Consider the following 25,000-nt stretch of genomic DNA (forward strand, 5'->3'; position numbering starts at 1 on the left):
TTTGTACCTGCATATTTTAACTTAAGGGCTTTCATTATTATTATTTTTTAAGCTTCAAAGCCATAAACATGTATATTTATACCACAGTATTGTACACTGGTTGTAAAGCTCTGAATTAAGTCATTCTCTGCTTTAGTTTTGATTAGAATGATACAATTAGAACCTGTTATTCTACTGACTAATTACTTGTAGAATGTGACATCTGAAGAATACTACAAGATTACAAATTTAGGAATGAACCGAGGATGTGTTCTGTTTAYATTATTCCCCTATCTTTAGTCAAATCATTGTCATGGAAATGGATTAATATAGGGCCAGTTTCTGTCCTCATCAAAACCTTTATCACAAGAATGAGGAGTGAGAATTTTAATGTTTCGTGTATCAATAAGATTTTAATAGCGTGCTTTGATCTTTGTGATAGTTTATCACTGGATTGGCTAACCAGCATCCATCTTCCTGAATCATCATCGACTTGTGCTCATTTCTGGGAAATTCTGTTTTTTTTTTTCAGTTGCTGTTGTGCCATTTCTGGGTGCCTTTCCACGCTTTAGTTCTTACAAAGGCCATTAAAACAGAAGACTGATCCAGATCCATTTTTCATTTAAATCTCAAATCTCAAATTCTCTCACATTTTAAAATGAAAGAAAAGCTGGGAGAGGAAATGTTTGTGCATTTTTTTTTCAGTTCAGGAAAGGACAGCATCTAGAAAGAGATGGAAAGGCCAGAAGGAAATATTATGTTTATTYTGAGCTATGAGAGTAATTTGAAGGGTTAAATCTTAACCACACTGTATGCTGAAAACCTGTTGCACACGAACTAAGAAATTATCAGCAAGAAACCAAGTTTGACAGGGTCTGCTAGGTAGCTGAAACAGCTATGAAAATAAGCCAGTGATAAGGACAGTGATAAAGCTGAGTCTAGCTTCTTATAAACGCTATTTTAACATATTCCGAAGCCCCTAGTTTCACGGAAAGTAAGCCGATCCATGATAAATATAAAGTAGATAATTCTACACATATCGTGCTCATTTGCCTGTGAATTAACCCAATTTATGGTCATAAAGATGGACTTTGTCAGTGCACAGAGAGTGCACAGAAGACACAAACAAATTGTACAGACAGAAATGAACTGCCCACAGTTGAAAATTTGTTACATTTCTGCACCGCTTGGTATTAATACATGCACTGCTTCAAATGAGGTTAAAATAACGATGGCAACTCAAGACAGCTTTGAGATGATAGATAGAAACAGAGATATAAGGTCTTATATCTTCCTTTTGTATTTGCTGTTTCTTCCAGGTATAGGTTTTCTGGCATCTGCTAACGGATTATTTTTTTTTTTAATATATATATACATAAAAAATCCCTTTTTATCATGCGACTGCTTATGAGACTTGATATCGGGAAAAGCCCTTCGTTTGCCCCGAACAAATAGTTCTGTTTTCCACCACTTGCTGTAATGTTTAAAGTAAATAAGTTCTTGTCCATGTAGCACTACTGAATTCATTCAATTCCCAGAACAAAGCCATTGTATAGAGGCCTACAACAGGCCTTTTTTTTTTTTCTGTTTCCTTTATAAGAATCTTCCTTGTTACTGCAGAGCACTCACTAGTTTTGTAAGCAGTTCAATAACGTGCAAATGCTAAAAATGTGCATGCTTATTTCACAGAAGAAATGAAGGAAGATTATGACACTATGGGGCCTGAAGCCACAATTCAGACCACTGGAAACAATGGTACAGGTAAGGCCTTGGCTTATATGAACATCACTTTTGTTCTGTATCATTTAGAATTAGCTGTGCATGAAGAAAATAAGTGACAGAACAATTTCTTTCTTGTTTCAGTTTAACATTTGGGAAATGTTTACATAATTCTCCTCTTTTATTTTTTTTTTCCCCAATTTGTTCACCACGGTACAGGGAAAAATTAACTCAGGGAAGCCTCCGTCCCCACCACCCCCTGCCCCAACCACCACCGTGTGCTATTTCAGCCCCTAACTCATTTTAACAGTATCCTTGTCAGCTAATAGTTTTCAGCAGCATGAGAAGATGCTTTCCCAGCAAGGGTGAATATCCTATAGTTTAAAGTAGCTGGGCCAGGATACAGTAGTCTTTTAATGAGAGAGACTGTACAAAGCGACCGATAATGAGGATGGGGTGCACTCTTCTTGGCAACCCCAGATTCACATGGTACACAGGGTAGGCTACTTCAGAGCCTGCAAACGTCTTTTCAGAAAGACACACATAAACCCCTTACACAGATACACAGACACACACAAACACACTTTAAATGCATATTTATGAGATTATTATGTTTCCAGTTAATCTTTTTTTTTTTTTTTTTTCCACTTTCCACATCTCTTTCTTTCCCCTCTTCTTAGAAATCAATACATTTTGTGGAACAAGAAAGGGGACAGGGATATTTAGCAGGCATCATCTCTGCGCCATCTCTTTTTTCTCTAGCTGAGAAAAAGAGCAGCAAAAGGTTTCTGTTACTATTCTTTAATCCAAAAGAATTCTGTGGTTTATGATATCTTTCCAAAGGCCATAAGACCCTTTTCGATCCTTAGCACAGCTGAATTCCATACATTACACAATGTTTATTTTGCATTTTGTTTGAGTTATGATTTGAGATGTTGCAGATAGTCCTTATCTGCGTGATTAAAAGTAAATGGTTTCTAGTAGAAGTACACTTCTATACATTCCATTATGATATTTAGTTCATAGGTAATAGCCTCAAGAACTTTACTGTAAAAGGTGATACCTAAGCATTGAAAGGATTTTATTACTCATACTTTCCTAATGTTGGCAACACCCACACAGAATCCCCAATCTTCGTATTAAATAACACCAGAAATTTACTTTCTAATTCTTGAGAGGGAAAATAATAGAGAAATAAACCCATGTCAGTGCTCTTTCATATATTAGATTTAATATGCATGAAAGGAGAGTAGCACACAGTCACAGGTTATCGTTGCATATATTCTTAATGATGTTGCTGTACAGAACTGCATGCGCATGTATTTTAAGGACTTTTTTTCCCCCCCCCCAACGGACGTTAATAATGTGACAAATTACATTTAGCACTTGGAGAAATAGGACTTTAAAAGATGTCTGATTCAGAAGAAAAGACTTGATGGTTATCTGAACTACCATTACCAGAGCCTTGAGGTCCCCTATCAGGCCGTGTGACTTCCTTTGTGCTTATTTTCCTTGCCATGACATGCCCTGACTCTCTCGTGCTTGCAGTGTGGTCTGCCTGAGGGCGAAAACTTTGTGTCCCCTTAGCCCCTTCCATCTGGTATCTGATGGACCCTTCTGTGGGTTCTCCTTCAGCCTCACGGCATTAGTGTAGACCGATGCAAACCATTTCAACAAGCCTGGCAGTCAACCCTCTGAAACAAGCCCTAGTCTTCACCCAGCTAGGGTATGGGAGGTCCTGCTGCTTCTGAAGAATGGTAGAAACCATTGCTTTTGAGGGAGAAGCTAAGGTTTCTCCTACTCTACTGTGTGCATTGGAAACTCTCATTTCAAATGCCATTGTAAAAGGTCTGCATTCAAAATATGAAAGTTATTTTGCATGTTACATCAACCAGAAGCAGACATTACTCAAGCATCCTATGCAGAAGCCTACCCCTCTTCTTTACTCACAGGAAACAACCATTTGCTCCAATGTGTGGCTTGTTTAAATAACCATTAAGAGTTGTCTCATCCTCTGCTAATGTTAATTCAAATCTTTAATCACTGAACTATGCAGAGCCATCTCTTGTAGCACAGACTGGTGTCTAGGTAGTTTGGGTAGAACATATTTCTACAATGGAGGCAGTCTCCATAGCCTCTTAAGAGTGATGTCAGATTATTTAGCCATATTAAATCATCTGATAAATGAAATGTCTTTGCTAATCTCCTCACTGTGAGTGAAAGATGCCAGGTGACAGGAGCTGTGAACTCCTTCACGCAGAGCATGGTTACCACAGAGAAAGCAACTGTGAAAAAATCCCCAGACTAGCTCATTCACATGCCTTGACCATTATCTGAGGAGGAGAGAGGTGAGGTCAGTCCAGGAGGCGTTCAAGGGCTTCCTCGTGATTCTGGGAGAAGTTCAAAGCGTTCTCCTTCAGACCTCCATCGCAACAAGGCTTTGGCCCTGCCTGTCTGCTGACTTAGTTCACCTCAGTGTCTTGCCTCAGTTTCTCCCTGCAGGTAGTTGGTAGTTCTCAGCGTGGTTGGAGCAGTGGGAAGGATTCAATGAGGTATTTAACAAAATACCTGAGGGGAGACCAAGGCTTGGGCCGCAGAAGGAGCAGATCAGCAACCGTGTCTTCAGCAATGGCTGTGTTGCAGTGACCTTCTGGCAACTTGCAGGAACACGTAGGGCTTCTTATAGGCTAACATGCAAGTCTGGATGGACCAGCAAGGTCTCTCTTGTTTAGGGCAACTTGTTCCTGTTCACTGACTCCCTCGGTGTGGCATCCCAACAACCTGGGGTTCACTCTGAAGCGGAGAATAGTTTCAAACTCAGGTCATTCACCTACAACCACGAAGTTGCCGTGGGAGCACATAGCAATCGTCCCATGTTTTTAGTATCAAATCCACGGTAGCAAGTCGTTAGCAGAGAAAGAAAACTGAAGGAAAAGTCCCTGTATTAAATTACTTGGCTGTTGTCAGAGTGGCCACTTCCTAGTGGCCCCTAAGAAAAATATCTCTTGTTATCCATACATTAATCAACCCTAATTTTATAATGAGCTACAGAGGCTTTATAGAGAAAAATGCAAAAGTGATCATTAGAGTGAAAATTGTATTTCAGTCTTTAGATTTACTAAATTAATTTGTAAATAATTCTGGGGATCTCTCCAATAATGACTTGGCAAAAAATGACATTTTGCAGAGACTGTTTTAAAATGTGAAGAGATAAATCCCTGTGGTTTATTTTATTTTACCTGGTTCTGTTATTACAGTGRGGATGTTTGAAGAAAGGAGATTAACAAACTGCCTGCAAACAAACAAACAAACTTCCCTGGTTTAGATTGCTAACATCTGACAAGCTTCAAATAGGGATTTCTTAATATAATGTAAAGAAGGAAAAGAAAAAAAAAACAGAGAAAAACTTCAGGGGAGAGGAAAACAGAAGTAAAACTTGGCAAGTTCGAAGGATAGGCCGTTTTCAGGCTGTAATCTGTATGTACCAATGGGGGCCTCTCACTTCCTGGCTAATGAAGGCTGTGGTTTTATTAGCTGTGTTTGCGATTAAAGGCAGCTATCACCATGGCTCAGCRAGAGTTCCCACACAAAACACACGGGCTCCCAAGCTCCTCCAGCCTCTCCCGCATGTTATCTTTAAAAGGTCCCAAAAAACACCTCCGAGGGATCATTTCCACACCACTCATTTTAACTTCTATGCGGCACGACCACATCAGCTTTTGAGGGGGGCCGGGGATTTAAAAAAAAAAAAAAAAAAAAAAAAAAAAGTTTCTGCTCTGTGAGCTGGAGAGATGTGTTTTCAGTAATAACACAGGGGGAAGATGGATGCACGTAGTCACCTTTGCTAGCCATGTTAATGACTGACGCCATGGCACTGGTTGCATGGCTTCACTCAAGGGTCTGGCACCTTTTCCATTAAATCCCCATGTTTCTAAGGTTTGTAATGTCGATGTCGACATTTGTTGTAGGTCCTAGACCACAGGCAGAGACGCTGAGGTGACATACGCCACCGCACGAAGGCTCCCCCAGAACCAAGCAGTGCCTTTTGTAGCACCGGAGCAGCTCCCAAGTGTGAGGGACCTCACTGGGGCTCCTCATCTTAAGTCACCTAAGGGCGAGAGTAAAAAKAAGGGACTGAAAAAGAGGTTCAAAGCTGTGGTGTGGTGCAAGGGGTGACTCTGATGGCTGCCATTTTGTTGTGCCCCCCTCACAGCCACAAAATGGAGGAGAGGTGCCACGCTCCCCTTCCCCGGGGCCATGGGCCTGCTTCTCCTTGCTGATAACAGGCCACAGCGAGCGCTACCAAAAGGCCAAGGGAGAAGAAATATTTTGTTTTACCACTGCCCCACAAAGCTGCTGTAACAGAGGGGTGGTCTTTTTCATCCCTTGTGAGCTGCGCCATTTGGTCACTGTCACTAACATGCTGAACACTTGAGAAATTGCCTTTTTTTCAGTTGGCAYGAAAAAATAGAGTGTATTTTTGTCTATTTGTCTCAGAAGGAGGATTTGATTTTTATCAGTTGAAGGGATGAGGTTTGCGTAGCCAAATACCTACTTTTATCAGTGCTCAGGTCAGGCCCTTTCAGCCCGGCGCCTCATTTCGATCGCAAATGTCACCTTTCCTCTTCATAGGAAACAGAGGCTTTTACCCAGCTCCAAGCCCCAAGGAACTGGTCATTCTCTCACTGCCAGTGCCCAGAAACTGGTGAAATTCAGCAGGGCCTAATCATCTTCCCTACTGCCAAAACTCCTTCGATTTCCCTGAAGTGACTGCATAAAACCCCCAGTACAAGCAAGAGCAGAATCACACAGTTTAATRTTTTACTTTTGCATGAACTGTAGAGAGTTTATAGCTTTGCCTCATTTTCTTATTTCACCTAAGGAGAAATGCATTAAAAGCGTAATCAATCATAAGCCCTTCTTTTCATTTACGGCCAGTTAAAAACAAGTAGTTTAAATTTCCTGCCACCAACTGTGTCTTCCAAGTCTGCTTTAAAAAAATAAAAAAAGAGACATCAAATGATCTGCTCCTTTCTTTTATGATAAAGTTGCATTAATATTTGTTTAAAGTGTCCCAGACTTTTAAAGATCTTTCCTGTATGCAACGTTCTTCCATGGAGGAGAAAAACGTATTTTTAGTGACAGGATGTTTTGTGGTTTGGAATATATTATGTTTCATGGACACTGCATGGACAATAAAAAGTCAGGTTTACATTTAAGGAAAAGGAGGAAAACTCTTGAACAAACTGTAAAAGTGGTTTTAGACTCAGTATACGAGTAATGGTCTAAAACATGTGGTTCTATTTGTAAAAATCTATGGAGCAAGACATTTTTTAAAACCATGTATTCTCCCCTTGTAAATTAGCCAGGGATTAATTTTCCAAGGAGAAAAAGAAAAAAAAAATAAGAAGGAAGATAGTACAAATTTTACCCAGCTGTATTTTATTCTGGAACCAGCACAAAAGACCAGGAGACAGGAGAGCTTTCAGACACCTGCAGATACTGTCCACGAGGTAGTTGATGTCTCCAAGGCGAAGCTCAGGAGCGTGGGGTTTGGTCAAGCTTGGCCCTATAAGGGTACTAAGCACATGCTCCGTCCATCCCCAAAGCCATCAGCTCCTGGAGGGGCTCCTTGGAGGTTCACATTAAGGAGATGCAACATCCCCTGCATTGCCAAGCCCTCCCAAACGTCCCCTGCTGCCCCACAAAGTCCATATTCTTGATAATGCCCRGCCTTACTCCCAGCACAGTCAGTGCAAAGCCCACTTAAGCTGTATTAAGAGTCAGAGTGAGACYGATGAGAGCAAGGATCACGCCGGCAGCTCCGGAAGGGACGTCGGCTCTTCTCGCAAGCAGAGATGCTAGCCGACCCGAGCTCTTGGGGAGGATGCACTCAAACCCCCTTCTTTTCCCCTTCTCTCATTTTAGTTAAGAATGCAAATTGCACGTCGGACTTTGAGGAGTATTTTGCCAAAAGGAAGCTGGAGGAAGGAGATGGGCATGCAGTCAGCATAGCAGAGTACCTACAGCGCAGTGACACAGCCATTATATACCCAGAAGCCCCCGAAGAGCTGTCTCGCCTTGGCACTCCAGAGGCCAATGGGCAAGAAGAAAATGGTGAGGCTGTAATTCATTTTTAGCCAGTATCCTGACCTCTTGCAGCTGTTGCAATTATAAATGCACTACATGCCTGGGTGTTTACCTTAAAAATTGAAGAACAGCTGCAGCGGCATGGGATTTCACGAGCAAAGAGTGGGACTGTAATTTTAGTGTATTGTGATTTTTAGTCAGCAAATTCGTATTATTTTGCGGATGAACTAAAGCGCTTAATTAAAAGCGCACTTCATACAGGAGAAACGCTGCCACTATGGTTCTAAGTTTTGGAAGCACTGAGCATTAACGCCAAAAATATAGGCTTGCCGACCCATCACTCACTGATTCCTTGATACGCAATTGAAAAAGTGTCCGTAAGAACGATTTGGTCAACGGCCTAAGTAATACAAGGAGCTGAAGCCGGAATGCAAATCCTCGAGGGATGGGGAAAGCGGTTTTTTTTTTTTCTTTTTTTTTGGTTTCAGAGGTGCCCAAGTCCACGTAGGGAGCCACAGGTCTGTAATGAACTCCGTGGAGCAGCGCGGGGTGCTTGGCGCACGTCCGCGCCGGGCGCGTCGCGGGGCCCGGTGCGTCGCGCGGCAGATTGCAGCGATTCCCGTCATACCGCGCCGGGCAAGGAGCCCATTAGCTGCCATTGATTTCCTGACCTTTTGGCCTGCCTCTCTCTTCCCCCCCGTCTCGGGGCTAGCAGACCTGCCACCTGGAACTCCAGATGCCTTCGCCCAACTGCTGACCTGCCCCTACTGCGACCGGGGCTACAAGCGCCTGACGTCCCTCAAGGAGCACATCAAGTACCGCCACGAGAAGAATGAGGAGAACTTCTCGTGCCCTCTCTGTAGCTACACGTTCGCCTACCGCACCCAGCTCGAGCGGCATATGGTGACACACAAGCCAGGGACGGACCAGGTGGGGGGCTGGCTTTAAGTGATTTCTTTCTGTAATAACCCCTTAGAGGAACGATATTGCTTTGATTGGCAATCATTATTAATTTTTCATGGCATTTTGAAGATGCAGATCTTTTAATGGTAATAGCTTTAATTGAGGTCTAAATGATTTTTTGATGGTCTCTTCTAATATGATTTAATAGTCTTATGTTCACGATCGAATGAGTGTGTTAATTTCTAATTTAGAAATTTTATTTGCACTTTAACTTGACTTTAGTTTCATTTTTATGTTCCTCAAAAAGTGAATGAAACTGTAGCATTTTAATTATACATTATTAAACATCTCAGCAATTTTAATTCCATTTTTCACCTACTTTTACTTTGCAGTTTTGCAAATAGGATCTCAAAGACATACTAAAAGATCCACTAATATTTTCTCATTACTTTTTGAATAACCTTTTCAATCACATAAAATTATGCGTGTTTGGTATGATCGTTTGTTAAATATAATTACAGTTTTTACAGTAACTTTCACTGCAGTACATATAGGCTATCGTGTATGATTATACCACTAACATATGCATGCGTTACAGTTGTGGCATCACTATAATTTTTATGGCCCGGCAGCTTATATCCAATAAATCAGAGCAATTTCTCTTGAGTTGATGCATGTAATACGGTATCATGGTTGCATTTAAGGAAATGCAGTGTATCTCAAACAGGTGACTGAGCTTTCTTCATCCTCATAAACCAGATTGTCAAAAGAGCTGAATCTCGAAACTCTTCATATTCGCAAAGAAAAACTATTTCTGTCCTCACCGGAGAATTATTTCTGAAAACCAGTGTTATGGAGGGTTGTAATGGAAACTCAAATGGCGTGTTTAAAACTTAAATAAATAGATGTGTGCATTGTGTCAAATTATAAGGGCTTTATGCCGTATTTATTTTTCTTAAATAACTACAAATCATGTTCAGCTGTATTTCTCTTGGTAGGTTTTTCTCAGCATAAGGTAAATTCAGTTAGGCAAACACACATCTTCTAATCACGCGATTTTGCAATTAGCATTTTTAAGAGAACCGTATCTTTTCCTTGATCTTAAATCAATATAAATGATTCTGGAGCCRTTTCTCATATTCTTTCCTTCTCAGGCTTTTCTGAGAGACAAACACATTTCCCCTTATGCGATTTTTTAGCGTGATCCACGCTAAGGCTTCCTTTTATTTTCTTTATTTTTTTTTTCCTTTCCTTTTGCTCTGTATCATTAAAAACACCGGGGAAAACCTCCCGATATTTACCCAACACGACCGCCCGAAATTCCACATGCGAGAGCGCGCTCGTGCTGGCGCATTATGAATGGTAGCTTTGGTGTTGAAAAGTCCCCTCATTTGCTCGTGGCATTTACAATTAGTAAATTAAAATGATTGTATCATATTAACAGTGGCACAACTAAAGTTTATAGTAGTCCTCGGAGGGCGATGGGGGGAGACAAAACAGCTGTTGCTGTTTGTTTATGCAACTCAGCAACATATGAGCGCGGGTCCCTCAATGGCGCTCGGCGGGCCGGGCTCCGCTTGATCTTTGAAGGTTGCTGCTGTTTGAACAGCCCTCCCTGTGTCCCGTGCAACGCCATCTGTCTCGCCAGGAATGTGGGAAGCCTCAGCACACCCTCGCAGTTGTCACACCGGCTCCGCGCTGCCTTTTTTCCCTGCGCGCGGCCGCCTTTTGTGTCGGGGCCGCTGCAAACGCGCTGACCTCCTACCTTGAGCGCCCGGGATGGCTGCATTATTATGATGAGGATGATAATCTGTCTATCTGCCTATTTATTTATTTTTTTTCCTCCCCTACGATTCACRGTCACGAGGCTTTTTGTAGTCGCTCAAAAAGGTCAGCTGTGTTTGCTCGTGTCTTTATGCTTTGCTTTTAACTTGCCCTTTCAGGCAACTTTCCTCTGGTTTTGCCCCTGCTTCTTAGAACGGCTTTGGGGGAAAAACACAGTAAAAAAGGTAGCTGAAGTTTCCCTGCTGGTCTGATTAAAAATAATGGTAGCAATAATAAAAAAAAGTCAACAGTAATTCATGCCGAAGCTATAGTCTCTTTTGTCTGATAATGCATTAAACCTAACACAAAATGCCACTATTGACAGTGTTTCTGCATTTTCTACTCACACAGTAAACCAAATTTTTAAGCAAGTGGAGCTCCACACGTTCAGGATCTACTAGGAATATTAAGGGCCACAAATCTTCTTATAAAACAGTTTCTCTCATCGTAAGATACCTTAAAGCAACACATTTCTGATGAGGGACTTAGGAAATAATTCTAAAGCAAATATCGAATGCTCATGTGAAAGTACTTTCACATTTGTTTCGGTTTACTGCCAACATTTTGATTTTTATTGCACCGCTGATGAGACAAATAAATGTACACGCAGACCTTTTGGTCTGCTTGATAAACTCAGAGATGCATTAATTTGTTTTTGTTTTTCAACTGGCGATTCTTGGTTTCTCTTGCATAAAATTCATGTTGGTATCTTTGTTTCTCCCAGCACCAAATGCTGACCCAAGGAGCAGGCAATCGCAAGTTCAAATGCACTGAGTGTGGCAAGGCCTTCAAATATAAACACCATCTGAAGGAACACCTGCGAATTCACAGTGGTGAGTAGCGGAGGTGCTGGTGTTCTCATTTGCATTTTGTTTAATTAGCTGAGTTTTAAAGACTGCTTAAAATTTACACAGTTCTGCTTCTAGCTTTCTGGAGTTACTAAGGTATTTCGTAAGTGATATCTGAGTCACCCTCATTTATCACGCTGTTAATACCGTGGTCTTGGTCTAAGATTTTGAAATAGTAAAGCTTCTTACAAATAATATAGGTTGTTTGTGAGGCAGTTTGAGTTGAGAGCAGTCCACTCATTTTCGTTCAGTCACAGCCTGAAGAGTGCATTTTATTTTTCATAGCAAAAAATCCCCATAAACGAAGCATAGCTCATACTCTCAAATAATAAGCAAGTGAAAAATGTTTAAATTGAATGAATGGTGCATTTTTGTTCTGCTCTTTGCTGCAACAGATCCGTAGCAGCAAACCTTGATGTGCACACTAAATCCCATGCCATGCTCAAATCTCCTCCTGTGCAGACATGATTATAATCGGAGGACTCAGTTTCCCAGAGCATGCACRTTTTCAATATTCCCCAATTCATTTCTGTAAAAAAAAAAAAAAAAAATCACATTTGGACAACCTGGGTTTTAGGTGACTAGCTTAGCCCCAGGCTGCTCACCTCTGGCAGCAGTAGGCTTGGAGCTAGTCTCACACCTTGGCACTGTATTGCCAGGCTGCAGATGGTGGCTCCAGCTGACCTCAGGACTGCTGAAATGAAGACATGTGGCCTGTCTGGCAACAGTCAGTGTTAAAAACTCCTCATTTACTCTCCCGAGTGCTGGCACTGATGGAATCACCTGTATTGTGGCACTACTTTTTAAATCTGTAGAGCTGTAAAAAGCCCAGTTTCTCTTTTATTAACAACACACTTAYAGTGACATTAATAGCACTTTAGCAGTGATATGGATACCCGTGGAATTGTTTTGCTGACACACACACTGATGGAGCCAGTAGATGGGATCTCTCCCATCTGACTCGGAATTCAGGCTCACCTGTAGAAAAAAGAGGATACAGCAGTGGTGATATGTGGCCGTATTGACAGAACTGATATTTTCCTCACTATTAATCAGAGGATTCACAGATAATCAGTCTGATAATCAAATGCAATCGCGTGCATCATAGCAACAATGATAATTAATATTTGGTTTTAATTATCATTTTAGGTGAAAAACCGTAYGAGTGTCCAAACTGCAAGAAACGTTTCTCCCACTCCGGCTCCTACAGTTCGCACATCAGCAGCAAGAAGTGTATTGGTTTAATCTCTGTAAATGGCAGAATGAGAAACAATATCAAGACGGGTTCTTCTCCTAATTCTGTATCTTCCTCTCCTACTAATTCAGCCATTACACAGCTGAGAAACAAGCTGGAGAATGGCAAACCACTTAGTATGTCTGAACAAACAGGCCTACTGAAAATTAAAACAGAACCACTAGATTTCAATGAATATAAGGTTCTTATGGCCTCACATGGGTTTAGTGCAACTAGTCCTTTTATGAATGGTGGACTTGGAGCAACCAGCCCCTTAGGAGTTCACACTTCTGCTCAAAGTCCAATGCAGCACTTAGGTGTAGGGATGGAAGCACCACTACTTGGGTTTCCTGCGGTAGGCAGTAATTTAAGTGAGGTGCAAAAGGTCCTACAGATTGTGGACAACACGGTTTCCAGGCAGAAAATGGACTGCAAGGCTGAAGAGATCTCCAAGTTGAAGGTTTATCATATGAAGGATTCATGCTCTCAAGCAGAGGAACAAGGAGTTACCTCCCCCAATATTCCCCCTGTGGGTCTTCCAGTAGTAAGTCATAATGGTGCCACTAAAAGTATTATTGACTATACATTAGAGAAAGTCAATGAAGCCAAAGCTTGCCTCCAGAGCTTAACCACAGACTCAAGGAGGCAGCTCAATAACATTAAGAAAGAGAAGCTGCGAACCCTAATAGACCTGGTAACTGAAGACAAGATGATAGAGAACCACAATGTCTCCACTCCATTTTCATGCCAGTTCTGTAAAGAAAGCTTTCCTGGTCCCATTCCGTTGCATCAGCATGAGCGTTACCTGTGTAAAATGAACGAAGAAATCAAGGCAGTCCTTCAGCCTCACGAGAACATGGTTCCCAACAAACCTGGAGTGTTTGTTGATAAGCAAACCCTCTTGCTGTCATCAGTACTTTCTGAGAAAGGAATGACTAGCCCCATCAACCCATACAAGGACCACATGTCTGTACTTAAAGCATATTATGCTATGAATATGGAACCCAACTCTGATGAACTACTGAAAATTTCCATTGCTGTTGGCCTTCCTCAGGAATTTGTGAAGGAATGGTTTGAACAAAGAAAAGTCTACCAGTATTCAAGTTCCAGGTCACCATCACTGGAAAGGACCAGTGCCAAGGTGGCGCTGGCTGCCACCAACAACACTCCCACTAAGGACTCTTTGTCAGCCAGATCTCCAATAAAGCCTGTGGACTCTATAACTTCACCATCTATAGCTGAACTCCATAACAGTGTTACTAATTGTGATACTCCTCTCAGGCTAACAAAACCTCCTCATTTTACCAATGTTAAACCAGTCGATAAATTGGACCACTCTAGGAGCAATACTCCTTCTCCTTTAAATCTTTCTTCCACATCTTCTAAAAACTCCCATAGTAGTTCTTACACTCCAAACAGTTTCTCTTCTGAGGAGCTTCAGGCTGAGCCGTTGGACTTGTCTTTACCAAAACAAATGAAGGAACCCAAAAGTATTATAGCCACAAAGAACAAAACGAAATCTAATAGTGTAAATTTAGAACACAACAGTGTTTCTTCATCATCTGAGAACTCAGATGAGCCACTGAACTTGACTTTTATCAAGAAGGAGTTTTCTAATTCAAATAACCTGGATAAAAGCACTAACCCAGTATTTGGTATGAACCCATTTAGTGCCAAACCTTTATACACAACACTTCCACCACAAAGCGCATTTCCCCCAGCCACTTTTATGCCACCAGTCCAGACCAGTATTCCTGGGCTGCGACCATACCCAGGACTAGATCAGATGAGCTTCCTACCACATATGGCCTATACTTACCCAACTGGAGCAGCTACTTTTGCTGACATGCAGCAAAGGAGAAAGTACCAGCGGAAACAAGGATTTCAGGTAAGTTGTCATTGCAAACAATTTATTTGGAAACGCTGGCATTTGGCATGCTGTGATTCCATCCTGCACGAAAAGAAAACTTTGGAGGGAGACTCTTCTCTGSAGGGTTCCTCTCCGGGTGAGCTTAGCTCCATCTCTGGGGAGGAAGTGGGGAAAAGCTCTTGGAATTCACCCATGCACTGGGGTGAAAAAAACATAGTCCTGTAAGGAGGGTCTCATACTTCTAGACTGTTAAAGGTCCTCAGARTTTCCTTCTGCATGGTCTTGGGGGGCTTTTTGTTTTGGTTTGGGTGCAGGAGAGGCTTCTTGCGACTTCTCACAAGTTTTCGAGGCCAGGGGAGCACTGATGCCTTGCTTCACATCAGGCCTCCCTCAGCCCACCTGCTGCCCATCTCACCCTGCCCGTCCTTCCATCCCTGCCAGTCTGGGAAAGCTGCTGAGAAATCCAGACACAAACAAGAATCATTCGGAGAATAATAATAATTATTTGAATAATAAGAATTATTCGGATAATAAGAATTGTTATTGTTATTATTCGAATAATAAGAATTAGTTGGAGCAGCAAAGACCCTTAATTGCTCACAGGGGCTTCCTATGGGCACATAGGCTGGGTCAGCACCTCTCCTTGCCCGGGTGCAACTAGGCTCAGTGTCAGTCTACAGACAGTAAAGACCTTCAGCACTGACCTGCCTGTAGCAAAGGGGTGTCTTGGAGAACTCACACACTTCTGTAGCTTTCTGCTGGCCATATTCAGATATTATATACAGAGTTTAGTTAAATGAGATTAACTGACTATAGATTAATATTTTTTCTTACATTTGTGCACRTTCCCCTATGTCCCATTACAGTCTATTAGTAATTTAACTGACTAGTAAATGTTTTACAGTTTCAAATGTGAAAATCAGGTAAGGTTTTACACTCCAGGCTGTAATCCCTCCTTGCACAATAGGAGCATAAATAGCACTGCACCTCCATAACAGCTGTTCCACTATTCCAATTTACAGTACATCTGCCCTCTTTGTAAATGTATTTAAGCCTATTTAATCTTCTCTAATATTAATTAGTGCAAACCTAGTCTAAGAAAACCAAACTGTGTGATAGCAAATGGAAATGTATGTTATCATGCAAGTTTGCACTCTCTTTGGATCAAGACAAAATAAATATCAAGAAATTTAATAATTTACTGATCCACATTCATTATTGCTTAATGCTGAAGGCTGTTTTAACATAGATAGAACATTGATAAAAAGTGTTATTAATATTCCCTATTTCAAATTACAAAATTAAATATAAAAATATAGCTCGAGGCCTTTAGTCGGGAGACATACATTTAAATGGATTGCATAATAATAACATTTGTACCTAAATATAAAATTCAATTAAAACCTTTCTACAGATAGAGAATATATCCAAGTTTCAGTGTTTTAAGAGGAACAATCTCTTAGCTGTTGCTTACACTTATCCCTCTAAAATAYTGCAATAACTTTATGGTCCGTGAAGAGAGTGTCCCCTTTGCGTTTTCAGCTTCTCAAAATACCTAGCATCCATATGATCCATACTGCCTGTTTATGTAGATCATTATTATTACGGCGCTCAGAGGGAGGAAGTTTTGAAGCTGATTAAAGACCCAGGAGGTTAAGGGTCCCTATCAGCTCTGCGCTTCCCATCAGCTGCAGCCGCTGTTGCCGCAAGCGGGYTCCCAAGCTGGAGGAGAGCGGCCACACACGGATGTGTCCGTGTATCCGGAGAGCCTCTTCCCGCTGTTATTCAGTAGTTCCCGCCGGGACGGGGCTCTCACGCCGCGCTGTGCTTGCTCGCAGGGAGAATTGCTTGATGGCACACCGGACTACATGTCAGGCCTCGATGACATGACAGACTCTGACTCCTGTCTGTCCCGAAAGAAGATCAAGAAGACAGAAAGTGGCATGTACGCGTGTGACTTATGTGACAAGACATTCCAGAAAAGCAGTTCCCTTCTGCGACACAAATATGAGCACACAGGTACGAGTGGCTCGCGCGTGGCGTTAAGCCTTTCATTGCATGCTGTTTTTCACAATATTTAACGAGTGGACATGTGTGTGACGTACAGTGTGGCATAGGCTGAGGCCTCCAACCAGGGAGAAATGCTGTGTTTTGCTTAGCTCAGTTCAACTTTTTTCTTTTCTTTCCTTTTTTTGAGGGGACTGCTATGTTATTTATTTCTGCCTTTATATCATTTTTTTTCTTGGCTCACATAAAATGGAAAGAAAAGCTCCACGAGCTTTGAGGTGAATCTTGCCAGGTATTGAGGGACCTCACGTCATGTCGAATGCGGTGGGCGTCGTGGCAATCAGCATCTCGCAGGACGAATCTCTCTGCTAACACCTTTCAAATAAGGCACTTTGTTCATTAAGGCTGCGTTCATTTACCAAGAAGTAAAACTTGGTCCACGCAAYGCCTGGCATGGGAGCGAAGAATGACAGGGTATTTCTTGCTTCTGAGACACTATCTGACCCTGCGCCGTTTAATCCGGTAGAAAAACTTCCCCTGACGTTAGCAGGGTAAGAAGTTGCTCTCGCTGAGCTATCTGAAAGCAAACAGGTCACCGAGGCGGCTCTCRGCGGTGATTTCACATGCCAGAAGTGGAGGCAGGTCGCCTCTCGCTTTTTCGTTTCTCTCTTAAYGCTCGAGGAAGTTTCTCTTCTTTCCCCAGTCGGAGCTGATTCGATCTAGGCAGGAAAGCTGGCTGTATTTTACCGCAGATTACCAATTTAGAATAAATTGGGGGTTGAAAAGGGTCTGCTGGGACCCTGTGCTGGCCGTGGCGCTCCCTGAGGACAGTGCTGCCTTCCCCACGGGCAGCCAGGACAGCGGTGAGCCCGGCCGTGGGAAGCTCCACGTCAGCTCCACATGTTTCAGCTGGGAGAAAACAGGGCTAAAGCTCCCCAAGTAATAGAGATATCAAGTTAGACAAAGGGAATGAGAATTATCGTGCGAATTACCGTGCAGCAGGACATAAACCCAGCTCCAGCTTCCTAGACTTAGAAAAAGCTTCCTCGGGAGGGAACTTTCCTTAGCTTTGAAAGCTGAGTCCCACTTCAGGAAATGAAGCAAGTCACATCATTCTTCAGGCTCACCATGTGAGGGTAAAAAACTTACACCTCTCTATGAATTATTTGGCATTTCACATATGAAAAATGTACAGTTCAGAAGTGGACTGCCTCTTTAAAAAACTCTCTACTTTGTTATTTTTTCTTCTTATATATTTCTTCCAAAATTTAAAGCTAATCCCACATAAGAAAATAAAAAAAAAAAAAGGGAGTTAAAAATACACGTGGAGTTAGGTGAGAAAATTAAAAGTGCCATTTTGGGCTAGATCAGCTAGTTCATTGGTGGCATGTGCTTCCCACTACATTATTCGGATGAAATTGTTTATTCAGTAGAAGAAGCTTTGAAGGCTTTACGTCCCTGCACCTTTCCTCTCCTGAATGATTTTATTACAGCCATCTGCAAACATTATGGCTTACTACACTACTACCGTAAAGCTCTTATGTTAGAACTGGCCTTCATATATATCGGGATCTGGACATATGGTTGAATCCCATAAAGTTGGTAGTCCATAAGGTCGACAGACATATGGTTGAAAGGCTGAAAATTTGACAAGCTGAAATGTGTGCAATCACCTTGATTTGCAAAATAAACTGCATTTGTAAAAGCAAAAATATGTTCTGGGCTTTAAGTAGAATGGGAACCTACTGCCTGGAAAAGTACCGCACATCTGACGCATCGACTTTGCTCGCTCTTCTTTACTCTGTCCCTTTTGGCTTTGCAACTGCATGTCTGTCAGGTTTATGGGATTGGGCCTCATGATCCAGAGCACATATATGGTGTCATATTTAATACAGGAGAGCTGCCGTGCATCGTGAAGCTCTAGTGGCATTTAGAGGCAGGAAGATGGTCTTGTGGCAAAAGGARCTGTGCTGAGAGATCTGTGCTCCTTTCTGCCTTGCCACAGGCTTCCTCTGGATCCCAGCAGATTGTCTTTTTCTCTCACCTTCACCTGTCTCTGAAATAGGGAGAAATGATGCCAATCTGCCTCTCTGRGGAGTGGTTAATCCCAGTTCGTGCACACTGGACTCCTCAGATGGACCTTGCTCTATAAAGTATGAAATATTATTAAGAGTACATTTGCTTTGTGGAACCTGCACCCATCATATTTGTTGACCGAGGTTTTTAGGTGCTGTTGTCTGGTCTTGATAACTCGTCCTCTGAGTTTGGGAGGTGGGTGCGCTGGGCTTCTCCTAATGATGTAGCATGAATATTAAGGGAAATTCCAATTAACGTGGTAGTTTTGGAAAAGGCTTGTGATTGCACTAATAATATACATATGCAAAATTGCATCTGTGTTCAGTGCAAGCAACTGATTTGAAAACAGCATTATTTTTTTCTGGATTTAGGGTCATGATTAGAGCAGGTCCAAATTTTCAATCAACACTTTTGAAACTTAAGAAATCAAAAAAAAGATGTTACTAAGTACGATGCTAAGTACTAAGCAGTAAGATGTTTCTTTGTCTCCACTTTCCATGGTCCACATCCATAATTACAGCCAATGCAAGGATGGGGTTAAGGAGTCAGGCAGAAAAGGGCACACTCCTGTTTTGCAGTTCCTAAATACTGACCCACAAAACATCTTTGGAGCAAAAATCAACTTGGAATAGGAAATATATATATAAATAATAACTAATAGGCTTAAATGGAAATGTTGCAGCTACTGTGGTGGAGTGGAGCCCCTTCTTGCTCTCCCAGTGCAAGAAGAAGAGTGGGATTTGGCCAGTGCTCTGGGTCAGGCCATTCCCTCTGACAGGACCATGTGGCTGCAGATGGAGGAGCTCTCTGTGATTGCATCCGTACCCTGCGCCTGCTACAGCCTCAGCACGGTGGGAAATGAGCTCAGACTCTGCAATCCAGATTGATTTTAACTTCCCCGATCTTAGCAAGGTGCTTCCATAGCTCCTCACTTCACRTGGACAAGGAGAACTTACTGCCTTACTGCAGTGAGTGAATTGCACTAGTTCTGTGCCTGATTTGTAATTTGGTGTAGAGTCCAGTAGTTGCTACGGGACTGATTTCTGCCAACTTCATTTCAGGAGGTCATCTAATTTTATCAGGAGTTATGTGTCCATTTGCGAGTTTGAGCTTCATAAGATSCTATGTCAGTAAAACAGATGCTGCAGGTCTGGAATTAGGGTCTAGAGGATGGTGGGTAGCATAGGAAACCAGTGCTCAAGTTATTTTGCAGGGGACACTTATGAACCCACCTTCACGGGTGTTGAAATTAGCTGAGGAGACACTGCTACTTTTCCACTCGTGATCCCAGATTTCCATCAGCTGCTTTGCCCAGGGTTTGCCCAGACCGTTTACCTGCCCCATGGACTGAAGCAGGAGGCAGGATCTGCTCTGCACCAAAACCTGGAAACACTTCTTCAGAATCCTACCTAGAAATTTGGGACCCGTCACTGTTGTTCTATATTACATCACATTTGGTTTTATTACTTGTGTGGGCTGCTGAGGGCCTCCTGGACGTACTAGTGCTTTCATCTTTTGCTTTTCCACTGTATATTTTATTAAGACCTCTTTTTTATTTTTGTAGCTTTCATGCTCATGCAAGCACAGGTTTTATTTCCAGATTGATTCTGTAAACTAAATATTGTTCTTGAGCCTGGTAGCAAATCGGCTTTCTCTGGCTAGTATTTCAAATTCCCAGCTCAGGAGTTTTCGTTATTTGGAGCTTGATTCATAAAAAATTTACATGCTATTTAAAGGTTTTTTTTTTTTTTTTTTTTTTTTGCTTTACTCTGATATAATTTTAGTATTCCCCATTTCACACTCAAATTAAAAAAAAAAAAAAGGAATATATTCAGCACTTGTGAAATTTGTTCTGGAGACAAGGTCTTCTGTTCACAACAGAACAGGTGCAGCTTGAGCAATTATATATAAATTGCATTTATCTTGCACCTTTGACCGCTTCGTGGTGCTCTGGCCACTAATCCTTCTCCACTGGGACAACATCTAACATCCAAGCCCCCAAGCAGCTTCAAAGGCTGCCTTTAAAAAAATAACACCAAACTGTCACAAAAATGTTGCCTTCTTTCTTCCAAAGAGTGCGATTTCTTTGGCCCTCTCCCACAGAAAAAAAGAAAAAAAAAGACCCATTTGCCTCCGGCAAAGGATGGGTGATATTTAGTCTGGAACCGGTGACAGGTTATGATCTGATCCCTTATGACTTGCAGGGATAGATGTACAAGTTTTATGCCACCAAAAAGGAGAAATGTAGAGTTGTTTTTTTTTTTTTTCTTTCAGCCAGACACTTTCAGTCCGGGAAGGCTGAGAGATGTGTGCTGTTAAGAGATTTTTTTTTTTAACTAAAGCGCAATTTTAGAGACTTTGACAACAGATTAGTTGTAATTTCCCTTCCGTAAAATGAGCGCAAGTCCCCGTGGGAGCCTCTTTTTGCAGATGGTGCAATACAGAGAAGTCCAAATATTTCCTTTAAATGTTTGAGAGAGATTTATCACCCGATTTYGCTGCAAAACACGCCGTGCATCAGGCATCCACCTGAGGACACGGAGCAGCTCCACGGGCATCACCAGCCATGGCCAACACGGGGCGGTCACCTCAGGTGAGATGCAGTAAAACCTCTAGGCTGGGATCTCCAAAAAACCCATTCCTCTTGATCCACCACTGTTGTTATGACACTGAGTGACAGCAGTTTTCTGCATAATATTGTGTGTCAGCTCCGTAGCTGACAGACAAAGAAGCAGACGCTACCTACGGCTGTAGAGTTCTCCCCATCCCTCGTGTAAAATAATGTAACTTTGCTCTTGTTTTATGGCCTACTAATGCACTGTAGCGATTACACACTTCTTTTAAATGGATGAAATACTGAGTTTTGCACTCAGGAAAAAAAAAAAAAAAAAGAAATCTTCTGCAAATGTTCGGAAACCCGATACATTTAAAACCATATTTCAATTACTGCTGTAACAGCTGCCTGCTCTGCAGTGCTAAGGTATGTTGTGCGGTGTCTGAACAAAGAACTTTGCTCAAGCTGTCATGTTCATTCAGATCACAAGTGCACGTCTGGGAGGCCTTTAGTATGCATGTAAGTGATAGACCAGATAGGCCTAATATAGTCTTTTTAGCAATAAAATTAATTAGCGTGAAAATATTATTTATAAAATATGATGAGTGCCTGCAAGGCTGCCTCTGTGCTGGCTGGAGCGAAGCCCCAGGTAGCAGGATGGGAGTTGGATGTTAAAGGAATYTCCCATATATAGGAAGAGGAAAGCAGGCAAAGACTGAGCGACCATCCTTGGGAAGGGTGGATGGAGGAGAAGGGCTGGCCAAGAAGCAGTCAAAGAGACACAGTCAACATGAAGGACTTGTGTTGGAGGAAGGCATTGGGCAGCTAGAGCAACTGCAGCTTGGAGAGGAGAGAAATTTGGAGTGAGGAAGAGGGGTGCAGTGCACATGAATTAGGAAATCAGAAGAAAAGGAGAAGAGGCGCCGGGGAGAAGGGGAACGAAACGCGGCTTGAGCTTCTGGGGTAGAGGGAAAAGTAAGTCAGAGGGAGGAACTGAGACAGCGTGGGTGGAAGTTCAGTGAGGAGAAGGAGAGAAAAAAAAGGTGCAGAGAGGAAAAGCAGAAGGTCTCCGAGGAACAAAAGAGGAACAAAATTAGCAACTATTGAGATAGCTGCAGCGCTAGCAAGAGGACGGTGACATGTTGATCTGAGCGGGCTGGAGATGGCGGTTGGGAAGAGCTGGGGATGCGGCCGGGCGTCCTCGCTGCCCGTGTCGGCTTCTCCCTGCAGGCCTGCCGYGGCCGGCACCGCTCGGATCTGCCAGGGCTTCCCGGGCTCCTGCAACAGCTCCATTGGTCCTGCCGAGATCTCTGGAGCTGAAACTGTGGGCTCACAGAAGCACAGAAGGGTTGAGGGTGGCAGGGACCTCTAGGGATCATCCAGTGCAGCCCCCTGCTCCAGCAGGGACACCCAGAGCACGGGACACCCGGTCACATCCAGGCGGGTTTTGGAGACCTCCAGAGCAGGAGCCTCCCCAGTGTCCATGGGCAGCCTGTGCCAGGGCTCGGGCACCCGCACAGTGAGGAAGCTCYTCCTCACGTGCAGATGGAGCCTCCCGTGTTTGCACCGCCTGTGTTTATCACCACCGTCACCAGGAGGTTGAGCAGGAAGGCTGGACTAGATGATCTCTAGAGGTCCCTTCCAACCTTAAACATTCTGTGTGATTCTGTGTGATTCTGTGATTCTGGGAGGCTCGTTCAGGGCCACAGGGCAGGTGGCTCCTTCATTGGGTCTGGTTGGAAAGTCGAAGCTGGACATTCAAAGCCAATACCCCTGCACAGCCCGTAGCGTTTGAGGGTCTATGTTTTTATTCACTTTGACGTTCAATGCACAGGTAGAATTTAAAGGAACAAATACTTAGGAAACAGCTCATAAAAGCAACACTGAATTAATTGAATGTATTGAGCCTGCATTTTAAACTTCACTGTAAAGAGGGAGCAAAAAAGAGAAAGGAACCCCTTATATGTGCAAACTCAAGAAACTTTTGTGCAAAGAAATACAATTTAAATCTGAATTTCCAGGCCTTCACTAATTTCTCCGTCCCTTAGTTTATTTTATCGGTGGTTTCTCCTGTATTTTCCTTCCTGCCAGCTCTCCCCTCCGTTTCTTAACATACAGTTTTTGGCTTCCTGGAGCATTTGTTAATCGCACCTTATTAAACCTGAGCTTTCCCAGCGAAACTCGAGATCAGCGGTGCTGAGCTTGGGCAAAGAAAGTCAGCGGGTTCCGCGGCTGCAGAGGTGCTTGGTGTCCTTCCTGCCCGGCTCTCCCCGCTCCTGTGCACGGACAGGGGCTGCAAGAGAGGGATGAGTGCCTCCCGGTCATAGAGGGACAGCTTGGGTTTTCCTGAAGTCGGGATTTTGCAGTGTTTTTCAAGCATTTTGCTGTTTCCTGCTGGATTTCCATCCGCGGAGCCCGTCCGCTCTTTGCTGGAGGTTCCTTGCCTGCCCTCCCATCGCTGCAGGTGCCTCAGGTGCTGTCTTCACAATTCCCATCTCCGTGTGCCTTTCTCTCTCTCTTGCATCCTTGGGAATCAGCAGAACTGTCCYGAGTGCCGGGATGGGAAGGTCCCCGTGCGCGGTGTGTCCCTGAGCTGCTCGCACGCTGCGTGTTAGCCCAGCACGGGAACTACTAGCGGGGAGTCAGTCCGTGTCCACGACACCTTTCTAGCCACCCGCCCTGCCCACGAGGCGGGCAAAGCAGAGCCCTGCGCTTCAGCRTCAAGCAACAGCCCCCTAATACCTGCAAAAATAGTCGAAAACATAAAATAACAACTAATTGGCATCGGGTTCGCTTGCGTAGCTGCACAGCCCCGGAGTACTCAGCAGAGCGACACCACGCTCATCGTTTGACATTTCAGAAGCAAAAATCTGGCTGAGCGCGCTAATGTTTGGTTTTATTTTTGCCTCCCGAAATCTAAGTTTGTTTGGTGATCGGTCTTCACTAATTCCAATCTTTGCACCATATGTTATGTCTGGATATCTCGCGGTTGCATCATGCTTTGCTGAGTTTTGTCGTGTGGCATCACGCTGACAAGTATTTTTTGTCAGCTCTATTTTGGAATGAAGCTCTCGGTATGGCAGCTCTGGAAGGTGTTGAAGGCATTCCTGTGCTATTTGTGGCCTGGGATCAACCAGATGTGTTTAGGCTTGGCACTGGTTTTGAGTTTCAAACATCGGTTAGAAACTGCCTGAAATGCCAAAGGAAATACTGTTTTCTGCAGCTTAACACTACTTCAGCACTCGGTGAGTGGCTGACAACGTTTTATTTAGGAGCCCTTCTGCTCCCGTGGCAGATGTATGTGTTTGTGTTTGCTCCCAAGCGAGAAAATAATCTCGCAGCCCTTGAGGTGGGCGCAGGGGCTTCTCCCTCCGCGGCACCGAGGTCCAACTGGGCACTGCCAAAGCCTAAACCCGCTCCGGGTGCCACCCGACGGCCCTGGGAGCACCCAGCCCTGCAGTGAATATTCACCGGGATGACCCGAGCAGATCCCGATCCCAATCCCAATCCCGATCCCGCGGCRCCGGCTCCGCAGGCACCCCGGCGGGACGTTGTCTCCTGCTGTTACCGAGCACTGAGAGCCTTGGGAAGCAAAGGGCCTCTCTGCACCCTGATCTCCCCAGCAAGGGGGAAACAAGCGCAGCGTATATATACCTATACACACACATAGGCTGTCAGCAGAATTATTTATAAATAGGGGTATTTTTCAGACATTTTCCTGGGTGTCAGCTGCTCCCTAAAGCTGCCAGTTTTCCATGGATGTTCCGTGAGTCATTTTCTCTATCATCCCGCGCCGCTCGAGTAAAACTGCTCCCATCAAAAGCCCCCGAGGCCGAAGCTGTAACGTGAGCGTGTTTTGCCTTCCCGTTCCTGCACCTTTACTTACAGAGAAGGGC

General features: G+C 43.4%; 1 protein-coding gene across 2 annotated transcripts in view; it reads left to right on the forward strand.

The window, feature by feature from the left end:
* Window positions 1-25,000, forward strand: part of ZEB2 (zinc finger E-box binding homeobox 2) — a 31,224-nt gene that overhangs the window by 4,140 nt on the left and 2,084 nt on the right. The window contains exons 2-7 of one of the 2 annotated variants that reach the window (XM_026040894.1): window positions 1,669-1,740; window positions 7,627-7,815; window positions 8,501-8,718; window positions 11,240-11,348; window positions 12,513-14,485; window positions 16,306-16,486. In XM_026040894.1, the coding sequence (XP_025896679.1) occupies window positions 1,669-1,740; window positions 7,627-7,815; window positions 8,501-8,718; window positions 11,240-11,348; window positions 12,513-14,485; window positions 16,306-16,486 (2,742 nt within the window). The remainder of the gene's footprint in view (window positions 1-1,668; window positions 1,741-7,626; window positions 7,816-8,500; window positions 8,719-11,239; window positions 11,349-12,512; window positions 14,486-16,305; window positions 16,487-25,000) is intronic. The other variant, XM_026040893.1, reaches the window with a different exon arrangement.

The sequence above is a fragment of the Nothoprocta perdicaria genome, unplaced genomic scaffold, assembly GCF_003342845.1.
Source record: "Nothoprocta perdicaria isolate Ctin4 unplaced genomic scaffold, notPer1 scaffold_27, whole genome shotgun sequence".
Classification (NCBI taxonomy): Eukaryota; Metazoa; Chordata; class Aves; order Tinamiformes; family Tinamidae; genus Nothoprocta; species Nothoprocta perdicaria.